General features: G+C 42.9%; 1 protein-coding gene across 5 annotated transcripts in view; it reads right to left on the bottom strand.

Annotated features, from left to right (window-relative positions):
* TBC1D1 (TBC1 domain family member 1) overlaps positions 1-25,511 on the bottom strand; it is a 227,163-nt gene that overhangs the window by 93,460 nt on the left and 108,192 nt on the right. For all 5 annotated transcript variants that reach the window (XM_078446215.2, XM_078446213.2, XM_078446212.2 and 2 more), the window contains 5 exons: positions 23,154-23,243; positions 19,709-19,813; positions 18,596-18,728; positions 12,979-13,070; positions 6,555-6,665 (listed from right to left, as the gene is read on the bottom strand). In XM_078446215.2, coding sequence (XP_078302341.1) covers positions 6,555-6,665; positions 12,979-13,070; positions 18,596-18,728; positions 19,709-19,813; positions 23,154-23,243 — 531 coding nt within the window. The remainder of the gene's footprint in view (positions 1-6,554; positions 6,666-12,978; positions 13,071-18,595; positions 18,729-19,708; positions 19,814-23,153; positions 23,244-25,511) is intronic.

Genomic DNA, 25,511 nt, shown 5'->3' with positions numbered 1-25,511 from the left:
CTTCCTTCCTTCCTTAAGGAATGATAAGTCTCCAGGATGCATCTTTTTGCCCCAGGCCATGATTCTGATCCTGTGCCCTCATCTGCTCCTCCACGGCATGGCTGCAGGTCCAGGAACTAGTTTGCCTCGAAGAGTTGCTCTGACCGCTCCAAATGAAAGGTGCTTGGAAACCACTCAATTAACAAAGTTCGAGAGCTCAGGCTCTGCGGTCAGATCAGAGATGTGTCACTCACTAACTGGCCTTGTACAAGTTACTTTCTCTCTCCTAGCCTTTGTTTCTAGAATCCTCTGTCAACTCAGACCCACCTGAAGATCTAATCATAATGCTGTGTTGTGAGATTAAAACAGGTAAATCATATAAAGCATTGAGCAGAGTTTCTGGTACAAAGGTGGCCATTATTAGCTCTTCAAAGTACATTATAATTTATCTTTGGGGGCATCTCAGAGGTTGAAACAAAATAAATTTTATCAATGAAGAATCCACTCCATCACCCTAAATTAATGCCCTCGTTGCTTTCTGTGGAGCTCTGTCTCCTCCACTTCTTCCTCTCTCCCTCCTAACTGTGTCTGTCACCCTTTCCCTCTGTGCCCAAGCTTGTCCCCCTAACTGACCACAAGATGAAGCTGACAACGTAATGGCATTTGGATGCCAACCGCTAAATGAGGTTTAATGTTACTCATTAACAAAGAGGTATATTAAAAAAAAAAAAAAAAAAAAACTACAAAAAACCTCTAGATTAAATTGCTTCCTACCTCTATGGAGTCTTGCCTGATTGCTTTCTGCTAGACAATGATTTTTTTTTTTTTTTTTTTAAGAAAACCACATGAACGAGCCCATCCTCCAATACTCTAAACTCCGACCATTCTTTGTTGTTACACATTCAAAGCATGCAGCAAAGTGTACAGACTAATACAACAAATCCCACCCCCACCCCCAGCTCTGGCCAAGTGAACGTGCAGGTGTTGAGAAGAGTGAGGAGCGCGAGCTCTGGAGCTCTGCCCGGGTGAGATGGTCCTCTGCCGCTTCCTAGCTCTGTGGCCTTGGACAGGTAATTACCCGCTGCCCCCTCGGGTCATCCACCTGCAGACTGAGGACACACAGGGGGCTCTCCTCACAGAGTGCTCACGAGCATTAGATGAATTAATGCACATGAGAGCACTCAGAACATGCCTGATACTCTGTAAATGTCAGCAATCGTGATTATTAGCTACTGTTTTCTACGTTTAATAGAAAACATGACAGACATCTCTGAAGCCTCCTGGAGCCACTCTCCATTTTTCATCTGCACAAATAAGCCCTCTCCTGAGTCTGGTGTCCGTCAACTCATTTTTTATAACTTTATATATACATATGTATCCATAAAACATATATGATGGTTTACATATAGTGGAAGCTTTACATGAATGTATCATCCTGTACATACTCTTCCATAATGACCTTTTCTCTTTCAATGCTGTTTTTGAGATTTATCCACGTTGACAAATGTTCTTTGATTCACTCACTTTAGTTAGAGTGTAGCAGTTCACCATATGACAACACAATGTGTTCATGTTCCTGTGGTTAAACACAGATTCCCTTCTGTTTTTACAAAGGAGACTGCGCTTATCTCTCTTGAACAGCGCTCCCTACCACACAGGTGAAAGGTTTTGCAAGGGGAGTACTTAGAAATGTCCTTGCTGGGTCTCTACGTCTGTGTGTCTTCACATGTACCAGATACTGTCAAATTTTTCTCCCCTAAATGGCACTAATTCATAGTCCCAGTACATGACAGTTCACTTTTACATGGTATTAGGGGATTTTTGAATTTCTACCGACTTGGCGGATAGAGATGGTCTCTTAATTCGTCTTCCCCTGATTCCTCCGTCATCAAGCATTTTTTTATTTTATTCAGTTATTTGCTGGTCAAAGACTTCATGTCTTGTTTCAAACAATGAAATCCTAATTCACCTATGACTGTCATGTTTTTCAAGGCATAAATGAGAAAGAAAGGTTCTGATAAGAGCTACGTTTTGGCTTTGTCTACTCATCAGCATTTTACTTCTGTAAGAATTAAAATGTGCATTAAAAGAATGACGACCAGCTTAGGACTTCCCTCAGGGGAGACCATCACTTATCTTTGTGTTTTCACAGGGTATACTGAGCACGCTCTGGACACTTCATGCTTGCTCACCGAAGAATGAGTGAATGAGCAGTGAGCACCAGGCAGGCCCATGGGAAACACGTGCCTGAGGGAACAGACCCCCTCACCCAATAGTGACTAAGTGCCCGCCAAACATGAGGCACCACGGGCAGGTGCCTGACTCATTGCAGCTGGTCCTGTGCGATCATTTACCAAGAAGGAGCCTGTCCACACTTGAGGCAGCCTCCAGTGCAAAGGGAGGGAGCCACACAGGACCCTCAGGGGCCTGTCCTGGACTCACCACCGGTCCTCCCACAAAGTTACGAAGCGGCGGGCTTGCTTTCAGACTCCACAGGTTTCCGTGAAGTAAAAGCATTTTGAGTGGATTGTTCTGATATGTCAAGAAAACACTGGCTAGGAGACCAGTGACACGTAGCAGAAAACATACAAGAAAAACTGCACTTGGGTCTCTCTTTTTTAAACGAGGTCATATGGACGTCTGTTTGCTTCGTTCAGGGCTTCCTTCCTCTGCCGTCTGACACCATGCTCTTCTAGGTCTATCATATACCCAGTATAATTTCAGTTTAGAAAATAATATATTCCTGGTTTATTTTAAAATAAAAACCTGGGGCGTCTGGGTGGCTCTGTCAGTTGAGCATCTGACTTCGGCTCAGGTCCTATTTCACCTGAGTTTGTGAGTTTGAGCCCTGAGCTGGGCTCGCAGCTGTCAGCACAGAGCCTGCTTCAGATCCTCGGTCTCCTTCTTCCTCTGCCCCTCCCCTGCTCTCTCTCTCTTTCTCTCTCTCTCTCTCAATAACATTAAAAAAAAAAACCAAATAAAATAAAATAAGCATCTAGAAGTTTCTCCTTCAAAGGTGATGCTGGTTCATAGATAATTTGGGTCCCCAGAGCAGACTGCACCGCATCATACGGCCCAACCCACGACAGATGGGCGAGCTCTGGGCACGAGAGTCTGGAGCCAAGTTTTAAATTCTGTGGCTACACTAAGTTCTCAGGTCAGAACCCACCAACCTGTGGCGCCACAACGTACCTACTAGGGGCCTTATTCGTCACAACTAGCACCTAGAAGGGGCTTGAGCGTCCGTCAAAAGGAGGATGGACAAAAGCTGTCGTGTTGGCACAAGGAAGGAAAGGGAAGCGCTGACACACACAACAACGTGGATGACGAGCAGGGACATCAGGTGAAGTGGAAGAAGCCAGAAACAATAAAGCACGTACTGTATGATTCCATCCATTAAAGTCCTACAACAGGCAAGATTAGTCTATGGTAAAAATAATCAAAACCATGGTTGTCTGCAGGGAGAAGTAGTGAGGACTAGAAAAGAGGTCCGGGGGTACATTCTGCCATCCACCTTGATGGGAGTCTGGGCCACCTCAATGTATGAAGGCCTCAAAACGCCACAAATGGTACACTCAAGATCTGTGCAACTTACAAGATGTAAATCTCCAAAAACTTATGAACAAATACTGAGTACAGTTAAAAATGTAGCTACGGACTAAGGTATTTGGGAATAAAGAGTATTAATATCAGAAACTTACTTTAAAAGTCATCAAAAACAAGGTGATATAATAGATAGACATACAGGAAAGTAAATATTACAAAATGCTACGAACAGTATAATCTGGATGGTGGGTATGTGAATGTTCACTGTTCCTTTCAACTTTCCTGCATGTCTGAAATCTTTCAAAATAAAATGTCAGAAAAAAACTCTACTGGAAAACGGACCCGGGCAAATCAGTAAGTACTTATAGAACATTTAACTTTGTTAGCTAAGCTCCTAAAAAGCATCATGATTATGATAATGTCCTTGGACCTCAGACACAATGGCTCCGCCATTCCCTAACACTGCTTGACTTCTGTTCCCACGTCCCCATCCCTAACAACGGTATTAGACCACCCGCCTCAAAAGAGCTGAAGAAGAAATGGAATCATTCATGCAAAAAATTGGAACCTTGTCTGGTACATGGCAAACATTCATTAAGTGTCAGATGAGTGAATACTGTAAGTTTTTTGCACCAGCTCTATATATACAAGTGGAAATAATATGTTCATCGACTAAAACGCAACACCTTCTAACTTTATTACTTTACAGGTCTTTGCCCAAACTGATTCTACCTTTTCCATAAGAACAAAATCTCAGGGGCGCCTGGGTGGCTCAGTCGGCTAAGCGTCCAACTTTGGCTCAGGTCACGATCTCGCGGTCCGTGAGTTCGAGCCCCACGTCGGGCTCTGGGCTGATGGCTCAGAGCCTGGAGCCTGCTTCCGATTCTGTGTCTCCCTCTCTCTCTGCCCCTCCCCCGTTCATGCTCTGTCTCTGTCTCAAAAATAAATAAAAAAACATTAAAAAAAAAAAAAAGAACAAAATCTCATTCAGTTCGTTTTCTATTTTATGAAACTGAGTCCTCTGGCAGCTATCCAACACTATCACTTTAGTCACTGAAAAGCACAAACAGATCACTGGCTCTAACGAAGTGCAGCCTTGAGCCTGTGCTCAGTGTCTCTCTCTGTCCACTTTTGAAGACCGGTGGTCAGAGAAGTTCATTGTCAAAGCCATGGTTCTACTCCTCTCTAGGTCAAGTCATGACATGTTTTCAAAGGGTATGGGGATTTTTAGGTGCAAGAAGAATGTAATGAAATCCATGTAGTTAAAGTACTCCGTAGCATAAAGAGACCAGGAATGTCCTGGTAAATCTCAGAGCTTCATCTGATTCCTCTAAAAGCAGCTGCTGTTCTGAAAAGCCTGATCCTCAGAGCCCAAGAGGGTGTCCGGTCTGGGGGAGACCCAACCACAACTGGGAATCGGGGCAACATCTTTACAGGCACGGATGTGAGGGCATGGGATAACAGAATGTTCAGAATCCTCTACACAAAGTGCTGACAGTTCTGTTTTTTATATTAAATTCTGATGTTCCCAAATGGAAATAAAATTAATTACATGTCTCCTCTGCACTCAACTATGCCCAAATCAAAAAGACACTACTCCGTTCCCTAAATATGAGTCTGTACTTAGGTCAAAACTTTCCATCCACCATAAATGCTTCATTCCCCTCTAGCAGTTATAAATTATTTCAAAATTATCAATTTCCTGTTGGAACAAGTTAGGGAAAAACTATTAATGGAACCAAAAAAAAAAAAAAAGAATGAAAGCGAGACGAGAAATAGGTTGAAAAAAAGTAGAGAATTAACTGTGAGCTTAGGCTGGGTGGCCCACCCGAGTGAACCGGAGGGGCACTGAACTCCCAAGACTTCCCGTCTTGGGAAGGGAGGAGTGTCAACACACGAAGGCCAGACACACACGCACAGTGCACTGGTGTCGGGGTCCCTGCCAAGAGATGCTACAGTCGGCCAAGGAGATTAAAAACAATGTCAGACACTGTACGTAAGCCCTGTGAGCTCAGGAAAGGTACCTGATTGCCAGAGCCAACTGGAAGGTAGAAATCTGAGGAGAGCTGCCATGTGTGGGTCCGCGTGAAACTGGACAAAGGCAGGGGTGTCATAGGGAAGAGGGCAAGGGAGGGGGCAGGCCACTGAGTGCTAAAGGACCTAAAGGTGCCTTTAGGACGTGTCGGTTACGTGTTTGTTTTTTTTAAAAGGCAATATACTTTTGGGAAATGAAGGATGTTTTGAACATCCTTCAGTGATTTTTCTCTAGATTTTCTGGCTCACAAGGAACTTTAATACAAAATGCACATCTGAAGCTATAACAGTTACTAGGAATTGACTTACATAGAGTCCAAAAGACATAGGAAAATGGTCTGGGGCACCGTGTGTACGGAATCCCAGACTTGGAGCACTTCGAAGACAGAGACCTGCAGGTAGCCCCAGCTTCTGACCCAGCACCCCGAGACAGATAAGCTAAACGATGCTTGTGGCCAGGAGAGGAAGGCAGGCAGATTCTGGACCTCCCTCAGGTGAAATGGAATCAATGCAAGTTCTAGATCTGAAGAGCACACACGCCAGGGTCTCTAACGTCATAACCTAATTTGTCTGAAGTGTTCTCCCTGCATTCACGTAGCATTTATGTCACAAAGACCCTCCAGGGACTTTACAGGATTCTGAAGGCGACCCTGCAACATCATTCCCATTTTACCAGGGAGAAAGGGGAGGTGACAGAGACTGGCTCCCTCTCCGCAGGTCAAGTAGCCTGTTGTAGCAGTACCTACTCTTAAATTTCATCCCGGAAGCTCTACACCAGCCCTCCTGTGGAGGCGCCTGCCCCACTCCCACCGTGAGGCCGACCTCCTCTAAGCACGGTCTCAGTATTCCCAAATTTCCCTCATATGTGCAAGAAATAAAAATAAGATACAGGGAGAAAAAAAGTTTCAGAACGTGAGAAAAAAACCTCAGGATTTTGTTTTACACAGCATCCTGGTAAAATTAAAAGAAGAGGAAAAAAAAAAAAAAAGCCATACCTGCTTTATCTCCCCAACATGGGTGTGAACTTTTTGTTTCTCTTCATATAAACACCTCAGGAAAGAAATAATCAATTCATTCTCTCGCTGCTCATTCCTTGGTCGCAATTTCTTTAAAAAAAAAAAAAAAAACAATATATCACATTTATTTTTAACTGTTAACAAAACTGCTAAACCACGCCTTTGAAAATACAAACAGCTTCCTCCCATCCATCAATGGGTGCTTTTACCCAATCATCTCACCAGGGGGCACCAATGATCCTATCTAGACAGGGAGACACTTCCTAAAAAGAACAATGGAGCCAGTGAGCCCGATTCACTTTTGACCTCTGATGTCCTCATATGGAAAATAAATATTTCACTTCGGATAGAGGCACAGTGGAAATATTTAAGAAATAAATAGTCTTGAAAACAAGAAAAGAGTAAAAACTGTGTAAACATCCAGAGGTCGGAGCCGTAAGGGCTACATGTTCATAAATTTTCATGGTTAGGGAACTGGAAAGGAAAACAGCAACTGTATCCAGGGTCATGGTTCCATATGCATCAAATGTGATGTTCACCGTGAAGCACTTCTTGCAAGCCCAACAAGGCATGAACTTGCACACATTATTTTATGGCATGGATTTCTTTTCCCCCTTTCTTTTTTAAGAACGTTCTCCCTACACCTTTAATTCTTCGTATAGGTAGTAGCAAAGCAGACCGGACTAGAAATCAGGATATGCAGGTTCTAGGTACTGCCTATAAGTGTGACCACAGGCAAGTGATTAGCTTCCTCATCTGTTCAAATGAAGATTATGCACAAAATAAACTCCAAGGTCCCAAATTCTCTGGATCTGAAATATCTGTGTTCAGTTTTTACAGACCGTCTAATTTAGTGTATTTGTTTCTCTGAATATGAAGAAAAACCTGACTTATTCTGAAGACACACAAAGCGTCCAGTCTATAAACCTTGAAAATATGTATTTTTCATAACGACGATTATCCATTTTCCTGCTCCTCCTCTCTCCCCCCATCCCAAACTTCTAGCCTGCCCTTCAAAACAAAGTTGGGGTGTAATACATGAATCAAACATACAAGCATCCAGTCTGGGTCAGCTACACTCTTGGCAAACTCCTCCCCAAGTTAACCGAGAAACAATGATTTTACCCTTTGTGCCATAGCTTTTAGAAGCAAAGGTAACACTAACCCAGACCTTCTGGTACTCCCTCTCTTAAGAAAAAGATCATTTAAAATGATAAGTTGTTCCTGTAACTCAAGGAAAAGATAGCAAATGATTAGAAGGGGTTGTTTTCACTGAGGACTCCCTGTTCTTTCAAATTTCAGATTTAAGGATTAAATATCTTGGAAGCTAGAACAGATGCTCTCAATCTCAATTCCAAGTCATGAACCTTCATGTTATGAAGTTGTACATGTTTTACGAAACAACTGGATTTTTTCCAAAGAAAGTTCCATCAGATCTTCACCAAAGGAAAGGCACGGTCAAGCACCACAATCCCAACTTTATACCCCAAGAAGATGACCTGTGGTCCATAAGCCCAGGACGCAAGAGGAACTCATTGATTGCCAGTGGGAAGGCAAAATGATACTGCCACTCTGCGAACCAGTTCGACAGCTTCTCATAAAAAACTAAGTATGTTCTTACCATGCAATCCAGCAAATCACACTGCTTAGTATTTACCCAAACGAGATGAAAATTTATGCCCACACTAAAACCTGCACACCAATGTTTATAGCAGCTTTATTTATTACTGCCGAAACTTACAAGCAACCCAGATGTCCTTCAACAGTGAATAAACAAAGTGTGATACATCCATAAAATGGAACACTATTCAGCACTAAAATAAAAAGAGCTACGGAGCCATGAAAAAACACGGAGGAACTTTAAATGCATGTTGTTACATGAAAGCCAATCTCCAGCACACCGTATGACTACAACTAGATGACATTCTGGGTAAGGCAAAACCATGGAGGCAGCCAAAGATCAGTGGAAGCCTGGGGACTGGAGGAGGGGGAGGAATGAACTGATGGAGCAGAGGATTTTTAGGGTGGTGAAAAACAATTCTGTATAACCCTATAATGATGGATACATGCTGTTATACGTTTGTTAGAACGCACAGAACGTAACAACACTAAAAGTTAACCGTCATGTCAACTAAGGACTTCAGTTAATAATAATGTATCCATATGGACTAATCAGTAGTAACAAATGTACCACACTAGGACAAAATATTAGCAACAGGGAAAACTGGCCTGGGGGTAGGGCTGGGGTGTGAGGGGTCATATGGGAACTCGATATTTTCTACCCACTTCTTCTATAAAACTAAAACTGCTGCAACAAAACAATAATAATAATAATAATAATAATAATAATAATAAAGTCTTATTTTTTTTAGAAGAAGTCCACGAAAGAGGAGCAGACAGGAATTATGAGAAGCCTCTGAACACACAGCCAAGAAGTGGAACCATTTCTTCTTCCATATCTTTGGTTAAATGTTTGAAGGTGTTCTCAACAAGAAAAAGTGTATTTTTCTTAGAGAAATTCTGTGCAATAGCTTATATCAAAAGTATCAATAAAGGCTTAAAAATGAGTAAGAAGGAAACTTTTTTCCCTCAAAATACACAAGAATTTGTTCAAAGGGACAGAACATGAGACAGCTGAGCACAATGTACAAACACAGTCACTGCCCATTAAAAACTGAAAGCAAGGGCCGGAGACTGCGTCCCGGGGCTCGTTAACCACCACAGAGGGAAGCCACTGTTCACGATGCCCTACAAGGTTAAGAAATAAGTCCTTCCTTAAAATAATTGAAACATGATTATGGGCTACTCTTCTATTGAGTGAAAGTGATTAGCAAAGTGCCTGCTCCTTAATACCTCTCATGTGACTTCACCACCCTCCACCGTGGCAAATCATTACTTTCCACCGGTGATTTAATTTTACCAAACTTCATTAGTCAGAGAGATAAGCCTGAGGAAAATGACGGGGAATTGAGCCGGATGACATCACTTTGCAGTCAAAAATTAACTTAGTTTTGACAAAACCAATCTGCAGTGTCAGAAGTGAGGACAGTAGGTACCCGGGGACAATACTCAGGGGGGATTCTGAGGGGCTGGAAACGCTCTATGTCTTCATCCTGGTGCCGGCTGCACAGGTGTATTCATCGTAGCACAATTCACTGAAGTACACACACCACCGATTTGTGTTTTTCTACAGTTATATTTCATTAAATACAAACCAACTGACTGTCAAAAATAACCAAGCCAATTCTGCTACATGCTTCTTGACCTTATTTCTATGAGAGGGCCTATGAACTGGTGGTAAAAGTCACTGAATTTCCAACACTCACTAATGAACACCACGATGCTGAGAAAGTCTGTGGTCTTCTGAGGGTACTCCTTAAAATGATGCTCACTTGGGACACTACATTCTGACATCTTTTCAAAAAGTTATAATCAAATCTTAAATGAAATCATTTTAAAGCCATGGAAAATCCAAAGAAGTTGATATTCTTTACAAAGTAGAGAAAAAGTTCTTCCATTCCTCTTTAAAACTTGTGAAAAATCATGTTCTTTAATCCATTACTGACATCTCTGAGTAGGAACCTACTCGACTTACCTACTCAGCATTAACTCAGCCACTCCCTGAAATACACTCACTCAGATGAGAAGACTTGGGCTTCTGAAGCACTTCCCTTCCTTGCCTTATTTCCTTGCCCTACTTCGGCTTGAAAGCCCTCCGGGGGACCGCCTGATCCGGCTCACTCAGCCAGCAGCAGGGCAGCATGGGAAGACCGCAAGACCCCGTGGGCCCCCTGCTCAGGAAGATATGCGGGAAAATTATACGACCTGTTTCATGAGCTCATAAATTAAAAAGTGGCTCTCCGTGTCATGAGTCTTCTCACAAAGGGTTAACGGGCCAGCACACTCAGGGGGCACAAAGCTCTCTCAGCGCGCTCGAGGTCAGCTCCCTGCAGTAGCGACCATCTCCTGCATCACGGCCATTACTGACGGCTTGCTCTTCATGTCCTGTGTGCTCTGCATTTCTTTCTTTGCATTAAGCATTTATTTACAAAAACACTGATTATGTATGCTTTAACAACTACATAATCATGTGCCACTAATTTCAATTGTAATTCCATTTGTCTTATGAAAATTTGCCCTTGGAGAGTTCTTCAGAAACAAAATTACCCTCCAGGAAAGACGGTACAAAGGAACGTATTAACCACTCTGTTTACAAAAGGGATCCTGACATTGAAAAGCCACCTTTTTTGTTATGATCGTTCTGAAATGTACGATTTTCAAACACATTAGCCGGCACTGCTACCTAAAAAGAAATCAATGACTTGGTTTATAAAATGTCATTTCAGAATCAAGAATGGTCATTGGAAATAATTCAATGAAACCTTCAGGCTGTTAGAGGAAGACATCCATGTCAAATTTGTATCATTCAAGGAAAAGCCACACTTACGACGATGGAGGACATAGTAAGAGCTGGCTTTTCACAACAGTGACCTTCCTTTGGTCTTTAAGCTAATCAACTTACAGAGCCTTCTAGAACAACACCTGGGGACCCCAAGATATTAACTACAGGCATTTTTAAAAATAAATAAACCTTGTCTCCACTCGTCTCTAAAATCTCTTTTCCGTATGTACTGGGTGTCTAAAAACTGACACGGGCCAAAGAGAATCTCAGAATCACATCCATTAGGAATTTCTCATTGCTCGACAATATTTTATTACCTATGCTGGTTAATCGCACTGTTTTTGGTCAGATGAATCAGCATAGGTAATAAAGTGCTACATGGTGCTGTCTAAAATAACAAATAAAACTCACACTGGGGGAGGAATGTGCATCTTCTAAGCTTGCTGCAAAGACATTCCCTGAAGTGGCTTTGATAGCACCAGACCAGCAAGCAGATAGACCAACACCAGAGGAAAAGGCCCGGCCTCCACTGTAAATGCATTAACAATCGGAAGCAAACTGTCCATTATGAATTCCAAGTAAAAATCACACTAAGTTTTTCTGAGTACTGTGTACTCAGAACTCTAAAGATCCTTTACGTAAAAACAAGGGGGCACCTGGGTGGCTTAGTCAGTAAAGAGTCAGACTTCAGCTCAGGTCATGATTTCACGGTTCAGAAGTTCAAGCCCCACGTCAGGCTCTGCACTGACATAGCAGATCCTCTGTCCCTCTCCCCCTCCCCCACCCCCCGTTCAGTTTCTCTCTCATAAAAAAACGAACATTTAAAAACAAAATGTCATGTCTCAAGTCGATTCAAAAGAAAACAAAATTTAAAGGCAAGTGGAAATTGTGAAAATTACATTCTAAGCTATTTATGAAAGTAAAAAACCTTCCCGTGCTTTCCTTCTACAAACATGTGCCAATCCTACCATGGGAGAACAAGGGTGATGAAGAGAATTCTAATGGGATTAAAGAGAAAAAGACAGGTCTTCTAACTCTTCACGCTAACAGAAAACAGATCATGGGCCTGGTGGATGGAGTCCTGCAGCCAGTGTGGAGACAGACAGAACCTGGAACCCAGAGCTACGGGCCTTCTGGATTGGTTTACTGACTGCAAGGTCCTTTCACTCTGCTCCCCACACAAAAATATTTATCCTTTGTTCTGATGTGCCTTCCTCCCTACAAAAGTGCCAGGAAACCATAGAAAATGCCCCTCAGCTAAAGCAGACAGGAAATTTTTGATGAGCTCATTAAAGATTCAGAACGAACACACTACGGGCATGCCAGCACACACAGCACGGTTTCCCGGAGAGACGCCGCATCTACGCGCAAGGACAAGAGCGAGTTTCCAGGTTTAACAGAAAACTGACGAGCTGGCTTTTTTTGCATTTTTTTTTTTTTTTTTTTACAGTTAGGTTTGATATATAGCTCTAAGTAGATAACATCATCTAAATTTGTGTCCAACACTGAGTAAGAGGGAAGGAACGGTTAATGACCAAGTTCACGTACAAAATACTGTCTCTGCTGACTCCCACGCTTCGGGGCTGAAACCCCGAGCAGGAAGGGGCTGGCAGGAGTTTCTTGTAGAGCAGAGAAACTCTTGTAGAGCTTGGGGACCAGAGTCCAGGTCTTCTGTCCCCTGGGCTGAGGCTCTTTCCACTCTAGAATTTCCTTTCTTTATTCTAAAATGTTTTTAAGGGAGTACTCTTTCTGGGTTAGTTGCATTCACTGTGGAAACCAAGACCTTGTGTCAGTCTGCCATCTGACCTGCCCCCACCCCCCTCACCTACCTCCCACCCCATCCCCCACCTCTGAGTGGGGCTTAACTTCAAAGCAAGAGGAACTCAGGGCCACTTCCTCAGAGCTGTGACAGCTCTGGTTTGCGATTTTTCATAAGTAACATCTCTCAGGTAAGCTGCTTACCTTTTCCTTCAGTCTAGAAATGAAAAACTGGTACTTTACCTGAACCTCCTCAAAAATAGTTGCTTGCTCCTGATTAGTCAATGTCGTCAGGTGCTTCTGGAGTTCTAGTTTGGTTTTGGAAGAATTCATTCCTATTAAGAAGAGATACAAGAAAACACTCTAAGTACAAGTTATAAGGCAGAGTAAAACTTCCATACTCGAGCTCTTTATGTTCTGAGCCACCTACTTCAAGCTTTTGACATTTTACAGACATTCTACTTGGTAACAATGTTAATGACGCCGATGGGGACAACGGACATTTTTTAGCTGAGCCCTTACGTGCCAGGCACTGTCATAAACATTAGGCCCGTATTATATAACACTGGAACAATCCATGAAGAGGATTCAGTTATCCCCATCGTACAGTTAAGAAAACCGAGACCCAGAGGCTTATGTGATTTCCCAAGACCACCACGTTGGATTCTACCTCGCATCTGTGTGGTTCCAAATTACTTTTTTCTCCACCAGACCATGTTAACACACCTCACACAATCAGAACCTTGTCCTCAGAAAATAAATTCTTGTGAGTAATTATACATAAACCCTGATGATTCTTCTCAACGGAAAACAACTATGGCTCCGTGTGAAACATTTTCCTCTTCCTTGGTAGACTCCTTCCCAATAAAATGGATTATTCATGTGGCTAACAACTTTCATTTTATCACCACTGCCTTAGTAACAGTCGTAAGACCATCAGATGACCATCACAGAGGATTAGGAGGAAAAGTGACAAAGTCACAATTTTAGTGCCAGTGAGAATGTGATACTTCACAAAGTGCTTTCTCCACACATACATGGCTTAGATCCTATTTTGCCTTTTCTTGGTGCCGGAGATCAATGTCACACATGCTGAGAAGATCTGGAAACGAAGGCTGACCTAACCACCGTGGGAGAACTGCCGCCCCGTTACTTTGATTCCAAGGGCAGCCCTCGCCTCACCCACCTGCTGCAACTCCCTCCCCTCCTCCTGAGGCTGGGCACCCGGCAGGTGCCCGGCCAAGGCCACTCACTCCGGAGAACACTGTGAATGCATCTACACAGCTAAGGATGGCTGGGAGAGGACACCTCTGAAACGTCAGAAATCAAGCCTCTGTTTTAAGAGGCATCTGCTGAGGTCTAGAGGAGCAAGGCAATTGTCAAAAGTCAGGAGGCCAATTAGTAGCTGCCCCCCCCCCCCCCCGCCGCTGACAGCTCTGGTGGAAGCTGTTCCTCAAACTGCAGGGGCCCTCTCAGCTTCCAGGATGTCCTTCCTCCCAGCAACACCACCCCCCCTTTTTCTGCCAAGAAAATACTCTAAAAATAAAAGCCAAGGTTTCCTAAGTGATTGCCACGCCACTACGCTCAACATTACGTGTATCACCTTCCTCAAAATACTCCCTGAAGTGGGTACCATGTTTAGTAATCCCAACGCATAAATGAAGAAACTGAGGCACAGGAAAGTCCAGTATTTTGCCCTGGGCCATTGGCTAGGTTGGGGACAGAGTCAGACTCTGAACCGTGTTTTTTGCCTCCACGAGCAACTCTTCAAACTCTCCACTGCCTCCCTTTGCCCAAAGAGTCAAGTCACTTGACACACAAGTAGGTTCGATACCAAAGTGAATTCAGAGGAAGGTGAGAGTATAGAAAAGACAGATGGGTTTCGTCAGGGCACAATTCAGGTGTTCTTTCGGCAAGCTGAGAACACAGAGATGCTTTTACTGTGCTGTAACTACTTAAATGTTGAATCAAAACGGTATTTAAACTTAGGAGTAAAATAAGCAGTCATCACTAACCAAAAGCCCTCCCTGCAGGCCTTGGACACAATGTAAGCATCCTATTTTGGAAAAACGTGGATTGTCCAATGAGACACTCACACGCAGAGGGAGCCCCTGGGCTCCACGAAGAATTCAACTAATTATATGAGAGACTAAGTCCACACTTATAACAACTGGGCAGCAACACAGACTATTCACATTCAGCAGGTATGAAGAGATGCCTTAACAAGTTTTATCCTTGCATCCAGGATGCCTCAGTACATGCCCCACATCAAACCAGAGGTGAGGTTTCTCACGCACGCAGGCCCCGGTGCCTGGCTGTCTACCCCATATTCACAGCACACTTTCCACAGGGCTTCTCGACACCTTGCGCTGCCCCGGGTGGTTCCAGCAGCACGAACGTGGCACCCTCGACACGATGCTACAAGGCTTTACTGGGTTAAACGGACACGAGGAACAACACAGAAACAGGGAACCAGAGTCCAGGGCATTCGAAAGCTACGATCCCCCCGGCCTGGTTGTTAGTGAGGCCACTTTCACACTGCTGACGCAGAAAAGGCTCTTATTAAGGGAGGTCTGATGAATGACTTTGCTTTGCCAGAGGCAAATCTGGACAGCAAAGGAAAACCTCAGTTCAACCTTTTTTCCTTTTCGGTGAACACACAATTCAGTCTAGCAATTCCCAAAACGCTCCGCTCAACTTTAAAATGCACAAAATGCTAGATCCGCACCACTAGGACTCGTGTGGAGTTCCAACCCAGACCCGCTTACACGACGTGAGCGGCGCGCCCGCCGTGGTTGGTGTGCACAGCGTACGTATTCTTGCCGAAATCCCGGGGCACAGACTGACGATTTCAACCGATCAAGAAAGCAGCCTTTTAAGTCCTTCTTCTTGTGGCCACGTCACTGGTCCGTGAAGAGTGCTCGGCCAGAGCCTGACTTCCTATGAGAACTACTCTTACGGGAACCTACAAGGAGCTTTAATAAACCGCTTCATTCTACTTATTAGGAACACAATATAGCAAAAAGCACAGGCTTCCAAGTGTTCCTAAAAGCATCTCCCGCCTAAGGATGCCTGTAACGCTGTGTCATCTATACTTAAGAAATGCTTCCCATCAGGGTACGCACTACACAGCCTCCCAGCCTTCTACCTGTGCTACTGAGATGTTTTTGCATGAGCAGAGCTCTCTGCTTTGCTTGGATTTTATCAGGTAAAAAAGACGAATTAAATAATAATTCCAACACCACAGCAGCAAAATCCCTACCTTGACGAAACTTTCCAGCTCTCACTTTCTGAAAGCTAGGCCAGACCACAGAAAGATTTATCAGGTGTAACTCTGGAATCCTTCCAGCTCCTGCAGATCTCGGTCTGCTTTATCTTCAGGGCCAGAGTCCTTGTTGGCTTCTTAATAAGCTCTCAAGGGACATTTCTGTCATCGTTTACGTTATCTTGACAACCACTAAGGGAAGGGTTAGGGATCCTTTCAGATGAGATCTCTAGGTAAAGCACAACTTTTCTCATTTCCAGCTCTATTTTGCATAATGTCAGGAAACAGTAGCAACTAGGAAAGCACAGTTGAAAATATTAATCATTTTGATTTATTTTAAAGAGCACTACAATGTCTGTAAACGAATCTTGGAAACTTAAGATGATAACTGTCAATCCATCTCACTTAAAAAGGGAAGTCAAATACCACTTCACACCCACTGGATGGTTATCCTAAAGAAAGTAACACACGTGGGCAAGGATGTGGAGAAGCTGGAACCCTGTGCACTACTAATGGGAGTGCACGACGGTGCAGCCACTGTGGAAAATATAACGGCGGTTCCTCAGAAAATTAAATGTGTAATTACCATATGATCCAGCAATTCCACATGTGGGTATATTCCCAAAAGAATTGAAAGCAGGAACATGAACAGATACTTGCACACCAACTTGAGAGCAACATCACTCACAACAGCCAAAAGGTGAAAGCAACTCAAACGTCTATGGACAGATGAAGAGATAAATGTGGTATAAACACAAAATGTATTACTAGTCAGCCTTAAAATGCTATAAAATCCTGACACACGCTACAACGTGAATAAACCTAGGAGACGTTATGCTAAATAAGCCAGTGGCAAAAGGAAGCATGAGTCCACTCTGATGATGCACTAGGGCCATCACATTCACAGAGATAGAAGTAGAGTGGTGGTGACCAGGGACCAGGGGAGGGGGAGAGGGAGTTACACTTCAGTTGATTCTCCACTTGGAAAGATGACAAAGCTCCAGAGACAGAAGTCGGCAATGACCACATAACAACGTGAATCTACTCAATGCCACTGAACTGTACACTTTAAAAAGGCTAAAATGGTCAGTTTTAGATCACATGTACTTTCACCACAATTATGCAAAAAGGGAAATGAAATCTAAATAGCAATTGTGTTCTTCTCTACACAAGTAACGCTTATTAGGAGTATTCTAGGGGCGCCTGGATGGCTCGGTCGGTTGAGTGTCTGATGCTTGATTTCGGCTCAGGTCATGATCCCAGCGTTGTGGGATCAAGCCCCGCATCAGGCTCCGCGCTGAGTGTGGAGCCTGCTTGGGATTCTCTCTCTCTCCCCCCCCTCCGCCCCTTTTCCCTGGATCATGCTCTCTCTCAAAAATAAAAATAAAACAAAGAAGTATTCTAGAGACATAGGAAATTATCACATCTGTTTTGATGTTTACAAAAACATAGGCCGTTTAAATCCTGTGACTCCCCTCAGAATCGCACACAAAGTTTTAGAAATCCTCCTATAAATGGAAAAAAATGCAAAAGCAAGGAGAGAGGGGAAATGAACCACTTCAATGGCAGGTTCCCTCAGAGGATCATCATCAGAGGCTTACCTTGTTCTCTGCCCCTCGCCTCCCCCTCACCGCAGGCCCAGAAATGGAGCATCTCTCTTCCCACCTGAGGAAGATTCCCTCTCTCATTCAGGAAGGGTCTCGTCTGTTCCACTCTGACCCACCTGGCCCTTGTGGCTCTGGATGTGCTGAAACCTCCCCAGCTGCACAAAGCTGGGTCAGCTGGCTCTCCGCGCCCCCCCCCCCCACCCCCGCACAGCCTTCTCCTGAGGTGCAGCTGAGGGGCAGGTAACAGGGAGGGCTTTCCCTCGCAGGAGGACTCCCGGACTCACACACTAGTTTACCCCTACACTTCACTCATTCTTGATTTACTTCCCCCTAAAATGTGCATACGACCAATCCCCTTTCCTCCCACAATGCGCTAAAGATCAAACTGGTAACAGTGCAAGTTACAGCACCTCGCACAGTGCCTGGCACACCTTAAATGCTCAACAAATATCAGCTGCAAATGGTAACATTTACCACAGTTTCTCCTGACACCAAATTTCTAGAAACTATCGTCCTATCCTATCCACACTCAGTCCTTTTTACTCTTTCCCTTCAGCTCAACTGCAACCCTCCTTCTGCCCCCTTCACTCCATGAAAACTGTTCTGGCAGAGGTTACTGATGACCTTGTAATTGAAACACTCGGTGGAAATTCTTCAGCTCATATCTTAACTAGATCTCTTCATAGCAGCCAATAGGGCTGATCACGCACAACCTTGATAAATGCCATGCAGCCGGTATGCAGCTTCTGGCTCTCTACTCAGAGCCCCTTAGAGGGGCGATGGTAGACTGGGGAGTGGATGTTTATCTTCAAATCCTGAGCACCTAGCACAGTACAGAAGACACCCTCAGCATACTGACAGTTCACCTGTAATCCCTGTAACTAACATGAGCCTCAGGCAGAATCTTTCAAGGAATGCAGATTGCCTAAGGTTTTCCTGGGACCTTTAAGTCCCGAAATGTTAAGGCTTGAAGGGGGCCCCTACTCACCCTCTATCCGCTCACACAGCTTGTGCAGGCCCTGCAAGGGGCAGCCCTCACACAGCTGGGCAGGTGTTTTAGCCGTCTGCTGCACCGCAGCCACAGTGAAAGCCTGCTTCAGGGTCATCATAATCTCATCAACCTGATCAGAGAGAAGATAGCAAAAAGCCCATTTAAGATGAGTGGAGCTGGGGCCCCTGGGTGGCACAGTCGGTTGAGCGTGAGACTTTGGCTCAGGTCATGATCTCACAGTTTGTGGGTTCGAGCCCCACGTCAGGCTCTGCACTGACAGCCTGGAGCCTGCTTCAGATTTTGTCTCTCCCTCTGCCCCTCCCCTGTTCACGCTCTCTCTCAAAAATAAACAACAACAACAAAAAGATGAGTGGGGCTGCGGGGTGCCTGGGTGGCTCAGTTGGTTAAGCCTCCGACTTGGCTCAGGGCATGATCTCATAGTTTGTGATTTGGAGCGTCACGTCAGGTTCTGTGATGACATTGCAGAGCCTGCTTGGGATTCTCTCTTTCTCTGCTCCTCCTCCGCAGGGAGGGAGGGATAGATGGATGGATGGAAGGATGAATGAATGGATAAAGACATAACTTAAAAAATAAATAAATAAACTCAAAATAAATAAATAACTTTAAAAAAAAGATGAGTGGGCTGAGATTTCAGGACTCTGCAAAGACTGGGTATTTGAAGATTTGGGGGGGGACCACTAATCACTGACAAACATAGTCATTATCGTAATATCTGCTAGGATTATAGTCTTAAAAACACTACCTAGATGTTCAAAACGCTTAAATGAGCTAAGGTAAAAACTAAAACCACAAATTAAATACTGACAAAAAAGCCAACTCCTCTGGACCAAAAATCCAAAATGACATTTTTTAACGCTGGGCCAGAGGGCAAAGTGAGCAGATTCCACAAAAACAATGAAAATTGAAGACACATGCCCAAATAAGTCTTGTATGTATACTAGCTAATTGTTGCATAGTCATGATGAATAACTGAAGCCAAATGATGACACACTGATGAAGCTATATGGTTTGCTAAGGGAAGAAAAAATCAGTGAGGTTGAAATTCCACATGAATAAGGTTTCCAGGGGAGAACTCTCAGTCGCACTTACCAGAGCCTCATTTGTGCACTGAAACACGTAACAGACGAAATGAAAGCCTCTGCCCCCTGAAGCCTCTCGGCAGATAAACCCGAAATGGTCCACGTGTCTAATACCCTGTTGAAGGCAGGGAAAAGAGGAAGGAACATTGAGCTGTATCCACAAGACGCACAACTGTCAGAGGGCAACTTAAGACTGACACGGCACAGTCTGACTGACCGGAGCACTATAAAATTAGTTTCTCAGATTTTTTAAAGCACAGTTGATACCAAACATTACATTAGTGTCAGGTGTATGATGCAGTAATTGGATCAGTCTGCATGTTATGCTATGCTCACCACCAATGTAGCTACCATCTGTCACCATCCAGTGCGATTAGGATACCCCTGACTATACTCCCTTAGCTGTACCTTCCACGCCTGGGACTTATGCATTCCACAACCGAAAGCCTGTATCCCCGACTCCTCTCCCCTCTGGCAATCATCAGTTTGTTCTCTGCATATTTGGGTCTAGTTCGGCTTTTTGTTTACTCATTTGTTTTTTAGATTCCACATATAAGTCAAGTCATGTGGTATTTGTTTTTCTTGGACTTATTTCCCTCAGCATAATACCCTCTAGGTCCATCCATGTTGTCACAAATGGCAAGAGCTCCATCCTTTTCATTGCTGTGTAATATTCCAGTGTGTGTGTGTGTGTGTGTGTGTGTGTGTGTGTGTGTGTACATCTTCTTTATCCATTCATTTATGCACACTTGGATTGCTTCCATATCTTAGCTACTATATAAATAAAGCTGCAATAAAAATAGGAATACACCTATCTTTTTGAATTAGTGTTTTTGTTTCTTTGGATAAATACCCAGTAGTGGAATTACTGGATCACATGGTAGTTCTATTTTTAATGTTTTGAGGAACCTCCATACTGTTTTCCACCATGGCTGCACCAATTTACATTCCCACCAGCAGGGTACCAAGGGTTTCTTTTTCTCCACATCCTTGCCAACACTTGTTTCTTGTCTTTTTTATTTTAGCCATTCTAACAGGTGTAAGGGGATAACTCACTGAGATTCTGATGTGCATTTCCCTGATGACTGTGATACTGAGCATCTTTTCATGTGCCTGTTGGATCTCTGTATATCTTCTTTGGGAAAATGTCTATTCAGCTCCTCTGCCTGTTTTTCAATTAGATTATTTGTTTTTCTGGTGTTGAGTTGTGTTAAGTATTTTACCTATTTTGCATATTAACTCTTCACGGGATATATCCTTTGCAAATATCGTCTCTCATTCAGTAAGCTGCTTTTTTCATTTTGGTGTTGGTCTCCCTCTCTATGTAAAAGCTTTTTATTTTGGTTTAATGCCAAAAGTTTATTTTTGCTTTTGTTTCTCTTGCTGGAGGAGATACCTGGAAAATTCTGCAATAGCCAATGTCAAAGAAATTACTGTCTATGTTTTCTTCTAGGAGTTTCATGGCTTCATGCCTCACATTTAGGGCCTTTGTTCCATTTTGAGTTTATTTTTGTGTATCGTATAAGCAAGTGGTCCAGTGTCCTTCTCTTGCATGTAGCTGTCCAGTTCTCCCAGGGCCACTGTTGAGCAGGTGGCCTTTTCCCCACTGTATACTCTTGCCTCCTTTGTCACAGACTAATTGACCATATGATTATGGGTTTATTTCTGGGCTTTCTATTCTATTTCACTGATCCATGGGTCCATTTTTGTGCCAGGACCATACTGTTTTGATTACTACAAGTCTGTAGTCTATCTTAATATCTGGAATTGTGATACCTCCAGCTTTGTTGTTCTCAAGATTGCCTTGGCTATTTGGGGCCTTTTGTGGTTCCAGACGATTTTCTCAGATATTTTAAATATCTAAAAACATCTCTCAAATATGAAGATTAACAGTGTTCTCCTAAAATGTTATTCTGATTACCCCTATAATACAAGAACAACTGAAAACCAGAGTTTTTAATGTTCATTTTAGTACTAAAAGGAAGTGCAGAAAAGTGGACACAGAAAGAGAACTTTTCTTAGGTATTAAAGAAAAACTACTTCAAAAATCCAAAGTAGATAAGAGATTAATGAAGAAACACAACTACATGAGCACATGCACACATGCAAACACAGTCACAGAGGTTAAAAAAAAAGTTTTAAAACACATTTGTACTCCTAAAACACAAGTACTTCACTGGTATTAAGAATGAGTCACAAAGCGTACACACAGAGAGTAGAGAGGCTTTTAAATGTAAGATATTAAGGTCAGGGTTGTACACTATTGTTTCTCAAGAGCTCTTCTGAATAAATATGTAAACTTGTTTTGAAAGTATCAGCTAAAAGGCACCTTGATACAGATAAGACCTAGAGCATAATTATTAATACGTGAGTATCTTCAGAAAGCACCAGCATGCAGAGATACAAGCGCTATGAACTTGAAGTTCGGGTCGTCATGTAAACTTGTAAGCTGCACCCTTTAGGAAATAATAAAACTGTCATACGAAAAAGCAAACCTTAAACATTAACATTTCAATAGAAATAGCAGCAAATTGAGATTAAATTCTGTGGATAATCTCAGGCTGAACATTTTCCAATAAATGGGCAATCACTGACATATCTCAATCAATGCTCCCCAACAGCAAGGTAAACACATGCCAGGCATTAATTCTCTGGGGAAGAGGATTTGGAAAAATTTATTTTGCAAATGGTTCCCTATCCAACTACAAAAGGAACATTCTTTATTTTCACATTTTGGGAAAAGGGTTCGAAAGAGAAATTTTTTTTATGTAGATCATGTTATAAATCAGCAATGAGATTTTTGTTACATCTAGTTATGAGAAAATGGAAGTGAGGAAATGAGAAGCCGGACTTTTTAAAAAAATAGCCAAACAATGACTTTAAATGACCTCGTATTTGTTAGGAAGATCCTGAGTACAACTGACATAGCTTATTATAACTGATTCTCCAGAATCTCTCTATGAAACACGCCTAGGGAGACTATCAAGAAAGAATCAAGTAGGCATTGTATTCTGAGGAAAACATCCTTAAAGATAATCACTAATTCAAAGAAGAAGAAATAATGACTGGCACCCAAAAGAAGTGAAGAATTTTTATACAGTAGAAATGAGCACCTATTTAAAAACATTTACATGTATATATATGAATACATATAGTAAAACACGCACACACACATCTGGAAATTGTGACTACAGAATGTTACCACCAATAATTGAAAAAAGAAAAGTAGATGTATTCTCTCCAGATTACCGTTGCTGACAGCAAACTTAACTTCAAAATTATATGTAAATTTTGCCTTAATACACCAAATTGAAGAAAAAATGGAAGATCACAAATCAAGTACACCCAGAAAGTGTACATCTTGCAAACTTTTAGCACTTCTGTTGAATGACAGATAATAAAAGAATTCATTAAAAATTCAAACGCAAATGAACCAACAACCCATCTCCATTTACCTGAGAGCAAAAGGATATTTCCTTAAAGTTTTTCTCCAATGCTATTTTTTTGGTGTCAGGACTGATGAGGTAAACTTCAGACTGGCCAATCTTAAAAGACAAAAAAAAAGAAACCAGTTTTTCATGAAAATTGAACTCAAATTTATCATACAAACATTCTCGTGTTGTGACCTATGGAAATGCAGAAGAAGAGGGGCAAGCTCTTCTAAGGTTCAAGTTCACTGCAAGTTCAAGTTGCAAGTTCACTGCAGAGGATGAACAGCTCCCGGGGCTCCGGTTTACCCTGGGGATTTCAGGCAGCACCTCACGTGTGTGAGTACATCCACCTGTGTAAGGCAGCGGTCTTCTTTTTTTAATGTTTATTTATCTTTGAGAGAAACAGAGAGAGAGAGAGACGCAGAGCATGAGTGGGGGAGGGGCAGAGAGAGAGGGAGACACAGAATCGGAAGCAGGCTCCAGGCTCTGAACTGTCGGCACAGAGCCCGATGCGGGGCTCGAACTCACAAACCGTGAGATCGTGACCTGAGCCAAAGTCGGATGCTTAGCTGACTGAGCCACCCAGGCGCCCTAAAGCAGTCTTCTTTGAGATGAAAGAACCAAATATCCAAAAGTTAGCAACCAAACCTCAGATGCCACATCTCCCCTTTGTAAGAAGTGAGGTGTCTATAAAAGCGAATCTTCCAGAAAGGGTTCTCTTTTGAAACTTCCAAAACACTTTCTAATGACATTTTTTTTTTTTTAACTGCAAAGTCTTTTAGAATTACTGTTAAAATAAGCTACCATGGTTGAGTACATACTATTTGTTAGGCGTTCAAATACCACTTACTTGACTTCTTAAAGTTAGAGCATTAGGGCCTCCTGGGTGGCTCAGTTGGTTAAGCATCTGACTTAGTCTCAGGTCAGGATTAGGATCCTCAGGTTAGGATTCTCTCTCTCCCTGTCTCCCTCTGCCCCTCCATAGTTCACTCACGCACACGCTCGCTCTCTCTCTCTCTCTCTCAAAATAAATAAATAAACTTAAACAAATTAAAAAAAATAAAGTTAGAGTATTAGCATATGTTAACACTGCCTTACAGCTTTGGGTCAGCACAATAAACGCCATTATAGCAGAGGACTGTGTTGCCACAACCCATCCCTGCCTCAAGGACCTTCTCATTTGCTGCTCCCTGAATTCATGATACTCCTACTAGAAGAGTATCTAGTTGGCCACACTGAACCTCTGCTCAGTGGAAAATCACTTCCTCCAAGCAGCCTTCCTGGAATCCTCAGATATTCTCACAGCATCCTCTACTTCCTTCTCCTTTGTGGCATTTATCACAACTGTAATGAGGCCATTACTTGTACAATCGGTTGTCAGTCCCCCTTACTGGAATCTAACTTCCGTGTGGGCAGAGACCATGCCTGCCCTATTCACTGCTGTGACTTCTAGCATTCTGAAAGGGACCCTACACACAGCAGTCACACACTAAGTACTTGAAAATACATGCGCTGAGTAGCTTTCACAATGACACCACTATCTTTTTAAATACAGATCACAGACTAAGATGCAAAAGCCTGAATACCAACATAGCTCTTTTCAGTACACTGGTTAACAATGAAAACAGCTCTATTTACCCACTGACACATCGTCTTCATCTTAAACCTGCTTACATCCAACAACCCATTAGCCTAAGTGGCAGCCTCCTTACCTGTCGGCCATCTCACTGCGCTGAGTTAGGCACAAAAACATTACACTTACGGTAATTTTGCTCTCACTAGAATATCAGTCGTGACATTCTAGAAGGGGGCTGAGAACAATCAGTTCCCTGTACCATCAGAGGTCAGCTCCCTGATGGGACAGCCCCGAGTCCCGTCAGCTCAGACCCAGAGACTCCCAAGGAGGGCAAGCCCATACAGAAGAGCCCAGAGCAGCACGGAACCCAGGAATCCCAAGCCGAGGACAGCTTCCCTATCCATTTCCTTTTCTGGTACTTGTCTATTAGTTTACCAAACCTCTTCTAGAAAACAAGGGAGTAAGCAGTTGGCTAAACTATTATTTCAGTTTGGGTATAAATTTTAAATATCATGTTCTCCCCAAACCAATTACTCTGATTAACAAAGGATAAATATTTTATAATTTAACAGAAACAGTAAAGAGGGAGTAATTTCCAATTAAAAGATTTTGTTGAAATATATTTCTTGAAATTAATGTAGATTTTTAAAAAATTCTTTTGGAGTCTCTTACATGTATCACCTGTTCCTTCCATTGAAAAGGTACCCTTCAACCAAGAGGGTGGGGAGTGGGTAGAGATAAGAACATACCAGTCGGTTAAGCATTTGACTTTGGCTCAGGTCATGATCTCATGGTTCATGAGTTCA

The sequence above is a fragment of the Panthera onca genome, chromosome B1, assembly GCF_046562875.1.
Source record: "Panthera onca isolate mPanOnc1 chromosome B1, mPanOnc1 haplotype 2, whole genome shotgun sequence".
NCBI lineage: Eukaryota > Metazoa > Chordata > Mammalia > Carnivora > Felidae > Panthera > Panthera onca.
Note: the sequence above shows the minus strand (reverse complement) of the source record. Positions and strands in the feature narration are given on the sequence as shown.